The sequence below is a fragment of the Hyperolius riggenbachi genome, chromosome 2 (assembly GCF_040937935.1).
Source record: "Hyperolius riggenbachi isolate aHypRig1 chromosome 2, aHypRig1.pri, whole genome shotgun sequence".
In the NCBI taxonomy this organism is placed as follows: domain Eukaryota; kingdom Metazoa; phylum Chordata; class Amphibia; order Anura; family Hyperoliidae; genus Hyperolius; species Hyperolius riggenbachi.
The window spans coordinates 133,611,894-133,624,403 of NC_090647.1; the positions used below are offsets into that span (position 1 = coordinate 133,611,894).

The 12,510-nt window shown below is 51.7% G+C and overlaps 1 protein-coding gene across 5 annotated transcripts in view; it reads left to right on the plus strand.

The window, feature by feature from the left end:
- The window catches only part of ARHGAP9 (Rho GTPase activating protein 9), a 173,187-nt gene that overhangs the window by 41,327 nt on the left and 119,350 nt on the right, over positions 1-12,510 (plus strand). The window contains exon 1 of one of the 5 annotated variants that reach the window (XM_068267456.1): positions 12,369-12,443. The exons of the other annotated variants lie outside the window; for them this stretch is intronic. Within the exon in view, the coding sequence (XP_068123557.1) occupies positions 12,442-12,443 (2 nt within the window). The 5' untranslated portion in view covers positions 12,369-12,441. Of the gene's footprint in view, positions 1-12,368; positions 12,444-12,510 lie in introns of those variants that run through there. 5 annotated transcript variants of the gene reach the window in all.

Consider the following 12,510-nt stretch of genomic DNA (forward strand, 5'->3'; position numbering starts at 1 on the left):
TTTATTACTAAAAAGTGTTTCTGGTGTGATTCAGATACTACTGCAGTCAAAGAGATCAGCAGAGCTGCCAGGCAACTGGTATTGCTTAAAGGGATACTGTAGGGGGTCGGGGGAAAATGAGCTGAACTTACCCAGGGCTTCTAATAGTCCCCCGCAGACATCCTATGTTGGAGCAGCCACTCACCGATGCTCCGGCCCCGCCTCCAGTTCACTTCAGGAATTTCTGACTTTAAAGTCAGAAAACCACTGCGCCTGCATGCCCGTGTCCTCGCTCCCGCTGATGTCTTCAGGAGTGTACTGCGCAGACACAGACCATACTGGGCCTGCGCTGTGCGCTCTTGATGACATCAGCGGGATCGAGGACACGGCAACGCAGGCACAGTAATTTTCAGACTTTAAAGTCTGAAATTCCAGAAGTGAACCGGAGGCGGGGCCGGAGCATCGGTGAGTGGCTGCGCCAACACAGGATGTCTGCGGGGGACCGTTAGAAGCCCCGGGTAAGTTCAACTAATTTTCCCCTGACCCCCCTACAGTATCCCTTTAAAAGGAAATGAGTATTTCAGCCTCCAAATTCTTCTCACTTCAGTTGTCCTTTAACCACTTTATCCACCACTACAGTATATCTTCGTCCTCTGTGACTTCATCTAAGCCACGAGGACGTAGATATACATCTTGTAGCAGAAGCAGTGCATAGGGCGCAGCAGGCATTGTGGCGCAGCACAGGGGCAGGCATGGCGCGCAGCACAGGGGCAGGCATGGGGCGCAGCACAGGGGCAGGCATGGGGTGCAGCACAGGGGCAGGCATGGGGTGCAGCACAGGGGCAGGCATGGGGCGCAGCACAGGAGCAGGCATGGGACGCAGCACAGGGGCAGGCATGGGGTGCAGCACAGGGGCAGGCATGGGGCACAGCACAGGGGCAGGCATGGGGTGCAGCAAAGGGGCAGGAATTGTGTCACAGCATGGGGCAGGCATTGTGGCGCAGCACAGGGGCAGGCATGGCACGCAGCACAGGGGCAGGCATGGGGCACAGCACAGGGGCAGGCATGGGGTGCAGCAAAGGGGCAGGAATTGTGTCACAGCATGGGGCAGGCATTGTGTCGCAGCACAGGGGCAGGCATGGGGTGCAGCACAGGGGCAGGCATGGGGCGCAGCACAGGAGCAGGCATGGGACGCAGCACAGGGGCAGGCATGGGGTGCAGCACAAGGGCAGGAATTGAGTCACAGCATGGGGCAGGCATTGTGGCGCAGCACAGGGGCAGGCATAGGGCGCAGCACAGGGGCAGGCATGGGGTGCAGCACAGGGGCAGGAATTGTGTCGCAGCACAGGGGCAGGAATTGAGTCGCAGCACGGGGCAGGCATTGTGGTGCAGCACAGGGGCAGGCATGGGGTGCAGCACAGGGACAGGCATGGGGTGCAGCACAGGGACAGGAATGGGGTGCAGCACAGGGGCAGGCATGGGGTGCAGCACAGGGGCAGGAATTGTGTCGCAGCACAGGGGCAGGCATGGGGTGCAGCACGGGGGCAGGAATTGTGTCACAGCACAGGGGCAGGCATGGGGCGCAGCACAGGGGCAGGCATGGGGTGCAGCACAGGGGCAGGAATTGTGTCGCAGCACAGGGGCAGGCATGGGGCGCAGCACAGGGGCAGGCATGGGGTGCAGCACAGGGGCAGGAATTAAGTCGCAGCACGGGGCAGGCATTGTGGTGCAGCACAGGGGCAGGCATTGTGGCGCAGCACAGGAGCAGGCATGGGGTGCAGCACAGGAGCAGGCATTGTGGCGCAGCACAGGGGCAGGCATTGTGGCGCAGCACAGGGGCAGGCATTGTGGCGCAGCACAGGGGCAGGCATTGCGGCGCAGCACAGGGGCAGGCATTGTGGCGCAGCACTGGGGCAGGCATTGTGGCGCAGCACAGGAGCAGGCATGGGGCGCAGCACAGGAGCACGCATTGTGGCGCAGCACTGGGGCAGGCATTGTGGCGCAGCACAGGAGCAGGCATGGGGTGCAGCACATGAGCAGGCATTGTGGCGCAGCACAGGGGCAGGCATTGTGGCGCAGCACTGGGGCAGGCATTGTGGCGCAGCATGGGCAGGCATTGTGGCGCAGCACAGGGGCAGGCATTGTGGCGCAGCACTGAGGCAGGCATTGTGGCGCAGCACAGGAGCAGGCATGGGGCGCAGCACAGGAGCACGCATTGTGGCGCAGCACTGGGGCAGGCATTGTGACGCAGCACAGGAGCAGGCATGGGGTGCAGCACAGGAGCAGGCATTGTGGCGCAGCACAGGGGCAGGCATTGTGGCGCAGCACTGGGGCAGGCATTGTGGCGCAGCACAGGAGCAGGCATGGGGCGCAGCACAGGAGCACGCATTGTGGCGCAGCACAGGAGCAGGCATGGGGTGCAGCACAGGAGCAGGCATTGTGGCGCAGCACAGGGGCAGGCATTGTGGCGCAGCACTGGGGCAGGCATTGTGGCGCAGCACTGGGGCAGGCATTGTGGCGCAGCACAGGAGCAGGCATGGGGTGCAGCACAGGAGCAGGCATTGTGGCGCAGCACAGGGGCAGGCATTGTGGCACAGCACAGGAGCAGGCATGGGGCGCAGCACAGGAGCAGGCATTGTGGCGCAGCACAGGGGCAGGCATTGTGGCGCAGCACAGGAGCAGGCATGGGGCGCAGCACAGGAGCAGTCATGGGACGCAGCACAGGAGCACGCATTGTGGCGCAGCACAGGGGCAGGCATTGTGGCGCAGCACTGGGGCAGGCATTGTGGCGCAGCACAGGAGCAGGCATGGGGCGCAGCACAGGAGCAGGCATTGTGGCGCAGCACAGGTGCAGGCATGGGGCGCAGCACAGGAGCAGCCATGGCAGTGCAGTCTTCTAGATACGCCTCTGGAAATCAGGTTTCCCCTCATCTGTTGGAAAATCACTGATGAATGCTCCTGGGCAGGTGGGTAGCATGAAGGTCTCATGAGGAAACCTAATCACTCAATCTTTAGGGCTTTTATAACCTTTCCTATGGACATTAGTACATTGGAGATTTCCTATAAATATGTATCATATAAGAAAGCCAGTGCAAAGAAAAAGACCCTACAGTGCCTGCTGTTCCATAAGGTGATGGGTTCATATCTTCAGGTTCCCAGCTTGAAACAAGCAAATATTTATTCAAAAAACAGCAGGCTTCTATGTCAAAAGGCACAAAACATCTGTCAGTCTCCATTAAAACTCTCTAGAATCAGGACTCACAAAAAGAATTCCTATGCATTACATTTTCAGTGAAGAGGAGCTGAGTCAGAATTCAAGGGTATGATTGACACAAACAGAGCTTCACAATCCACTGGTTGAGGCAGACATTCTGGATAATGTTCCTGATAACCTAATTTTGCGAGACGCCTGCGCAGTAGAGCGGATTTGATTGGGCTTCAGCAGGGACTTATCGGAAAGTCACTTGTAACGATTGGTGTCAGCACACAGAGAGAATCTTTTTATTGGTGATCTGCAGTATCACCAACAATACAGATATATACCTGATTATTGATGATCTGCAGAATCACCAATAATACAAGTATGACTAACCTCTGGACACCTGATAAAGTGTAAGCGTTTTGGTGCAACAGTAGGCCGTCTCCCGTGGGGCGGGAGACGCCGATAACAATGAGCATGGACCACCTGAGGAGCAGGTGGCCCTTGGCTGTGTGTGAACTATCTCCTAGGAAAGGGGATAGAGATAACCTCGAGCCAGTGATTCCCTGCAATACTGGGAATCAGACTATACTGCAGCAAAAAGGACTCCTAAGGGATAGAGCCCCTGACTAGACTGCAGAGAGGCCTCTCTGAGGAACAGGAGGTCTCTGCAGCTACCTGACACTTGGCGGGGTAGTGTCACATTTAGTACAGACAGACTGAACACTCAAGGTATGAGTGACAGCCAGAAGGGTCGGCCAGGCCAGGTCGGCAACGCACGAGCAGATAAGGTACAGAGACAGAAGGCTGATTCGATAACCAGGTACAGGCAGGGTTTGGCAACAGGTAGACAGATATGCATAGGTACCGAATCAGACAGCAGGAGAGAGGTCAAGAGAGCAATAGGTCATAACAGATATCAAGCAGAGGCCTAGTCTAGAGTGTGAGGTCCGTGGTCTCAACACCCAGGAACTGGTCTAAAGTATATCACAGCAATGACACAGTATTCCTAAGCTTGGGTTTGAGGTCCTTGGTCACAACACCCTGGAACTAGTCTAATGTATAACACAGCAATGACACAGTATTCCTAAGCTTGGGTGTGAGGTCCTTGGTCACAACACCCTGGAACTGGTCTAAAGTATAACACAGCAATGACACAGTATTCCTAAGCTTGGGTTTGAGGTCCTTGGTCACAACACCCTGGAACTAGTCTAATGTATAACACAGCAATGACACAGTATTCCTAAGCTTGGGTGTGAGGTCCTTGGTCACAACACCCTGGAACTGGTCTAAAGTATAACACAGCAATGACACAGTATTCCTAAGCTTGGGTGTGAGGTCCTTGGTCACAACACCCTGGAACTAGTCTAAAGTATAACACAGTAATAACACAAATGTAATCTGGCTAAGTGTGAATTCCCAGGTCCACCTGGTTCTAACACACTGTGGGATCTGACTATGGTCTGAGTGCTCACACGTATGTATTCGCAACGGCAGACAACCTGAGACTGACCAGCGAGATCTATATATAGTGCAGCGCTCCTCAGCGCCATCCAGCGCTACTCAGCCAATGACAGTCTGCGCTGGAATCAGCTGACCTACCTGATCAGCTGATCCCTCTCCCCCTGGCATAAAGGTCCTGCCTCCCCGCACGCGCGCGTAGCTCTCCATCTGTGTGCACTAGAAGGCTCAGACAAACCAGACGCATGCTGCTGTGCGGAAACCGCCGTTCTGAACGCGGAGACAGCCGCCCCGCCGCCAGACCGCGCGGCGGCATCTCCACAATCCTTTACATCGCTACTCCGTCTGCACGAGGTGCGTCACAGACTCATTATGGATGTGGAATGTTCGGGGATCCCAGCGCAGGATCAAGAGGATGGAGGACGATTTAGAATTCAGAGGCTTCCCCCTGCCGAGTTAAGCACCCCCAGGGGCAGGTGTACTTTAAGGTGACCCTGTAGTGATAGGGATGTGGGAGTTGACATATATGTTTCCTTTTAAACAATTCTGTCCTAAATTTTACCTCCCTTTTTTTCTCACAAGTAGAGCTTTCTTTTTGTGGTATTTGATTGCTGCTGTTATTGTTATTTTTTTGTTATTAATCAAAAAAAGACCTATGTTTTTGGAAAAAAAATGTTTTTTCTCCCAGCCCCCTAAATTGGCCCTAGACTGAGAGACCTACACTACACTATACATACATAGACATATGCCTATAAAAAGGGATTAGATTGTGAGCCCCTCCGAGGGACAGTTAAGTGACAAGGCTATACTCTGTACGGCCCTGTGTAACATGCGAGCGCTATATAAATACATTTGGTTATATAAATAAAATAAACAGCCTGCCAGTGCCGATCGCTGGCTGGCAGGTAGTGTTGGGCGAACATCTAGATGTTCGGGTTCGGGCCGAACAGGCCGAACATGGCCGCGATGTTCGGGTGTTCGACCCGAACTCCGAACATAATGGAAGTCAATGGGGACCCGAACTTTTGTGCTTTGTAAAGCCTCCTTACATGCTACATACCCCAAATTTACAGGGTATGTGCACCTTGGGAGTGGGTACAAGAGGGAAAAAAATTTAGCAAAAAGAGCTTATAGTTTTTGAGAAAATTGATTGTAAAGTTTCAAAGGAAAAATTGTCTTTTAAATGCTGAAAATGTCATGTTTCTTTGCACAGGTAACATGGTTTTTACCGCCAGGCAGTCATAAATGTAATAAAGAGAAGAGGTTCCATAAACAGGGACCGGTAACGCTAACCCAGCAGCAGCAGCAGCACACGTGATGGAACAGGAGGAGGCGCAGGAGGAGAAGGCCACGCTTTTTGAGACACAACAACCCAGGCCTTGCATGAGGACAAGAAGCGTGCGGATAGCATGCTTTTTACCGCCATGCAGTCATAAATGTAATAAAGATAAGAGGTTCAATAAACAGGGACCGGTAACGCTAACCCAGCAGCAGCAGCAGCACACGTGATGGAACAGGAGGAGGCGCAGGAGGAGAAGGCCACGCTTTTTGAGACACAACAACCCAGGCCTTGCATGAGGACAAGAAGCGTGCGGATATAGCAGCAATGCTTTTTGCCGCCATGCAGTCATAAATGTAATAAAGAGAAGAGGCTCAATAAACAGGGACCGGTAACGCTAACCCAGCAGCAGCAGCAGCACAGAGCACACGTGACGGAACAGGAGGAGGCGCAGGAGGAGAAGGCCACGCTTTGAGACACAACAACCCAGGCCTTGCATGAGGACAAGAAGCGTGCAGATAGCATGCTTTTTACCGCCATGCAGTCATAAATGTAATAAAGATAAGAGGTTCAATAAACAGGGACCGGTAACGCTAACCCAGCAGCAGCAGCAGCAGCACAGAGCACACATGATGGAACAGGAGGAGGCGCAGGAGGAGAAGGCTACGCTTTGAGACACAACAACCCAGGCCTTGCATGAGGACAAGAAGCGTGCGGATATAGCAATGCTTTTTGCCGCCATGCAGTCATAAATGTAATACAGATGAGAGGTTCAATAAACAGGGACCGGTAACGCTAACCCAGCAGCAGCAGCAGCACAGAGCACACGTGATGGAACAGGAGGAGGCGCAGGAGGAGAAGGCCACGCTTTTTGAGACGCAACCCAGGCCTTGCATGAGGACAAAAAGCGTGCGGATATAGCAATGCTTTTTGCCGCCATGCAGTCATAAATGTAATACAGATGAGAGGTTCAATAAACAGGGACCGGTAACGCTAACCCAGCAGCAGCAGCAGCACAGAGCACACGTGATGGAACAGGAGGAGGCGCAGGAGGAGAAGGCCACGCTTTTTGAGACGCAACCCAGGCCTTGCATGAGGACAAAAAGCGTGCGGATATAGCAATGCTTTTTGCCGCCATGCAGTCATAAATGTAATACAGATGAGAGGTTCCATAAACAGGGACCGGAAACGCTAACCCAGCAGCAGCAGCACACGTGATGGAACAGGAGCAGGCGCAGGAGGAGAAGGCCATGCTTTTTGAGACACAACAACCCAGGCCTTGCATGAGGACAAAAAGCGTGCGGATATAGCAGCAATGCTTTTTGCCGCCATGCAGTCATAAATGTAATACAGATGAGAGGTTCAATAAACAGGGACCGGAAACGCTAAACCATCCCAGATGTTCATTGGTCATGTTACTTGGTTGGGGTCCTGGAGTGTTGCGTAGTCATTTCCAATCCAGGATTGATTCATTTTAATTTGAGTCAGACGGTCTGCATTTTCTGTGGAGAGGCGGATACGTGAACCTTGCAGGCAACGGCATTCTTCAAGCTTCGGGTTATTTTGCTGACCACGTGCTCATGCAACTCAGGCACTGCAGAGCGCGCAAAGTGGTAGCGGCTGGGAACCACGTAACGTGGGATGGCCACTGACATCATGCCCTTGAAGCTGTTTGTCTCCACCACTCGATATGGCAGCATTTCGCAGGCCAGAAGCTTGGCTATGCTGGCTCTTACTGCCACGGCCCGGGGGTCATTTGCTGGCAATTTCCTCTTGCGCTCAAACATCTCCGAGACAGACAACTGAACCGTAGGGCTGCACAACGAAGGGCTGTTGGTTGTTGTGTTTGATGAACACTGGGAGACCTCAAGAGCACTACTCCGGAAAGTGACAGTGTCAGCGTCATCTGATTTTTTGGAATGTTTTGAACCACGCAATGGCTGGGCTACTGCTGCTGCTGAGGCGGGTCTGGTGGTGAGTCTGGTGAACCCAAGGGAGGCAGTGTTGCTGGTGGTACCCTGTCCTGCCGCGTTTGCCCACAGAGTGGGATGTTTGGATAGCATGTGGCGGCTCATGCTGGTGGTGGAGAGGTTGTTAATACTTTTCCCCCTGCTCAGGCGGGTCTTGCACACCTTGCAAATCGCCATGGTAACATCCTCAGTGCAGTCTTCAAAGAAAGCCCAGAATTTGGAGCACCTGCCTTGCTGGCGATTTCTGTTTGCGCCTCTTTTGCCTCTCACTTGAACTTCCACGCTTGTGGTGCCTGAAATTGCGCGCCGCCTACCTTGTGGCACAAGGCGAACTCGTGCAGCAGTGGGTTCTTCAACAGACTCATCTGTGCTGCTGCTACGACGGCGATGTTCTCGTTCACAAACAAAATCTGGGTCTATGTCCACATTGTCCATACCCTCCTCTTCCATCTCCTCAAACTCGTCATATGTCATTGTGGGGGGCCGCCGCCGTGGAGTACAGCTCCCCAGCACAACCGTCAGGGGAAACACCTCTTCCCTTGCCCCTCCCTCTTTCACCGGATTTCTTCCTCATTTCACTTATCCTTACAGTACACGCTGACTGGCAGCAGTACAGTGGCAGTACAGAAATGCTATACAGTGGTGGGTGAGCGGTGTACCACTATTGCCAGCAGCGACACAGAGCACAATGCTATACAGTGGCGGGTGAGCGGTGTACTACTGTTCCCAGCAGACAAAGAGTGGCAGTAAACACAATGCTATATAGTGTGGCTGAGCCGTGTACACAGAGTGGCAGTAAACACAATGCTATATAGTCTGCTATATAGTCACCCCGAACGGGGTGATGTTCTGCAGCACCCGAACAGTGGCGAACACTGTTCGCCCAACACTACTGGGAACGCAGATTTTAGTACCTAAACACACGATACAACATGTTTTCCGGGGTCGGACTCTGAGGCACATACAGATGGTCCCGATCATCATCCTCATCATACAACTCTTCTCCTGAGTCTGACCCACCCACCACCTCTGCCACCCCAACATCCCCAGACACAGTCACAGACCCCTCATCGTCCTCAACATTAACTTGGGATGCTGGCCTGAGCCCGACCTCCTCCTCCACATCAGGCCCCATCATCCCCTCAATGGCAGCCCTCATTAATCGCTCTGGCGCCGGACCGATGGACACAACGTTCTCCTCCGGGGAGGGCTGCTGCTGACCACTGGCTGCTGGGGTGGATGTTATAGCTTGCGTGGGGCGTTGGCTGTTGCTGTTGTTGGGAGTGCTGCTCACAGCGGAGGTCTCTGAGGAACTCATGGTGAGCTCATATAGTGGTTGACGGTGAGTGGAGTATTACTGATCCCAGCAATATACACACTGACTGGCAGAGTACGCAATGCTATATAGTCTGGCTGAGCCGTGTACACAGAGTGGCAGTGAACAATGCTATATAGTCTGGCTGAGCGGTGTACACAGAGTGGCAGTACACACAATGCTATATAGTCTGGCTGAGCCATGTACACAGAGTGGCAGTAAACAATGGTATATAGTCTGGCTGAGCGGTGTACACAGAGTGTCAGTAAACAATGGTATATAGTCTGGCTGAGCGGTGTACACAGAGTGTCAGTAAACAATGGTATATAGTCTGGCTGAGCGGTGTACACAGAGTGTCAGTAAACAATGGTATATAGTCTGGCTGAGCGGTGTACACCGAGTGTCAGTAAACAATGGTATATAGTCTGGCTGAGCGGTGTACACAGAGTGTCAGTAAACAATGGTATATAGTCTGGCTGAGCGGTGTACACAGAGTGTCAGTAAACAATGGTATATAGTCTGGCTGAGCGGTGTACACAGAGTGTCAGTAAACAATGGTATATAGTCTGGCTGAGCGGTGTACACAGAGTGGCAGTACACACAATGCTATATAGTCTGGCTGAGCGGTGTACACAGAGTGGCAGTACACACAATGCTATAGAGTCTGGCTGAGCGGTGTACACAGAGTGGCAGTACACACAATGCTATGTAGTCTGGCTGAGCGGTGTACACAGAGTGGCAGTAAACACAATGCTATATATAGCGTGGCTGAGCGAGGTGCACAGTGGCAGTACACACAATGCTATATAGTCAGGCTGAGCCGTGTACACAGAGTGGCAGTACACACAATGCTATATAGTGTGGCTGAGCGAGCGGTGTACTACTATTCCCAGCAGACACAGAACAGTAAACACAATGCTATATAGTGTGGGTGAGCGAGCGGTGTACCACTATTCCCAGCAGACACAGAACAGTAAACAGAATGCTATATAGTGTGGCTGAACGAGCGGTGTACCACTATTCCCAGCAGACACAGAACAGTAAACAGAATGCTATATAGTGTGGCTGAGCGAGCGGTGTACCACTATTCCCAGCAGACACAGAACAGTGAACAGAATGCTATATAGTGTGGCTGAGCGAGCGGTGTACTACTATTCCCAGCAGACACAGAACAGTAAACAGAATGCTATATAGTGTGGCTGAGCGAGGTACACAGAGTGGCAGTAAACAGAATGCTATATAGTGTGGCTGAGCGAGCGGTGTACTACTGTTCCCAGCAGCGACACACAATGACTGGGGGGGACCCTGGCTAGCGTGGCTGGAGAGCGAACTACCCTGCCTGCCTACCCAAAGCTAAACCCACAGAGAAATGGCGGAGATATGACGTGGTTCGGGTATTTATTTACCCGAACCACGTGACCGTTCGGCCAATCAGAGCGCGTTCGGGCCCGAACCACGTGACCCGTTCGGCCAATCACAGCGCTAGCCGAACGTTCGGGGAACGTTCGGCCATGCGCTCTTAGTTCGGCCATGTGGCCGAACGGTTTGGCCGAGCACCGTCAGGTGTTCGGCCGAACTCGAACATCACCCGAACAGGGTGATGTTCTGCAGAACCCGAACAGTGGCGAACACTGTTCGCCCATCACTACTGGCAGGCTACTCGCTGGGGCCCGGCATTGTATGCTGATGCATGTGCAAGCGCGAGTTCACATCAAATCTCGCTCCTCGTGAGATGACGCCATATGGCGTCGCTGAGACCTGAGAGAGCCGCTGTCACTCCGCCATCCTGCATTAGGCGGACGGAAACAGTTAAGTAAACTAATTGACTGGTTGCTTGACAGGAGTAGTGATCCTTATTAAAGAAAACTGTTTGTTTGAAAACTCACTTTAGAATCAGAATCATGTTTATTTTATTTATGAACTTTTCTAGGGATATCAACAAATGTGTCCAGGTCCATTTTAGAATATCTTTGTTGAATAGGCATTACTTTGGCATAAAGTAGTTTTCGATGATCATACCTCCCAACTTTTTGAGATAAGAAAGAGGGATGCTGAAGCCACGCCTCTGCCACTTCCCTAACCACGCCCCCGGCACACTCCTAGTCATGCATGCCATAAAGTTTTCATGAGAAAAATATGCTGTTTTATAATTCATCCTCCTGTGTCCTTGTGTTGTGCCAGGCGCGCATGCACGGTACATGGATGGACTTCAGAGAGCAGATGGGTGGATCGTGGCCGTGCGAGAGTTGTGGGGAGGAGTCACGGCCGAGGCCTAGCACCTGTTTTTAATGGGCAGGCCTTTTAACTAGTTTGAAAATAAGAAATATATCAACTTAAAGTGGATCTCCACGCTAAAATTAAAATCTGGCAGCTGCCCTGTAAAATAAAGTTTATAGTTACCTGCGCAGCCTTGTCCCACAAAGCCGTCCCGAAAACCCTGAATCACTTGATTTCCAGTGCATGTAAAAACTCCATTAAACATCTTGGCGTTTTTTTCTCCAGGTAGGAAGGGGAGGTGGGGCCATGCACCGGGAATCGGGTGTTGCGGGGTCTTCGGGCTGCTTCGTGGGACAAGGCAGTGCAGGTAACAATAAAAACCTAGGACGGCTGTCAGATTTAAATTTTAGCGTAAAGATCCCCTTTAAAGGATGGCAATAAAGTTTAGAGTCAACACACATTTTTTCAGTAAAAAATAAATATATTTACACAGATCAGTACATCAGTCCTGAATAAGGGACAAATGAGGGAGAAAGAGTCCCGAGGGATTGGGTTCCCTAAGAGGGAGAGTTGGGAGCTATGTTACATCTCAGTAGTTTTCTGTAACACAAACCCTCATTTACTATATTTTTAACCTCTCTCTACCATCTGCATCAAAATATCTCAGTTCGGTTATCTGCCTCCACCGCCTTTCCTACTGAGCATATCCACCCAGCTTCTGCTATGGCTAATGAGCACACGTTTGCTAATTATACATATTAATTTACATTACTTTCGGTATACATCTTGCAGTTCATTCATCTTTGCAGCTAAATTATTCCACATTAATAAAGCAGAACTACATAAAAGTCCCGCTTTGTGAGTCACTCTTTCTAGTCAGGAAGTTGAGGGAGGAACATTTTATAAATCATAAACTTCAATAGGGAAGTAGTAAGCTATGGTTAACAGATTTTATGGAATATGGAGGCCAGCAGCCCATCACATATACAGTAACTTTCCTTGTAGAGCTGGATAAAGAAAAATGTGAGTATTGCCTATTTTTCTGCACTGCGTAGTATCTTGATGCTTCTAGATGTACATTATTATTATT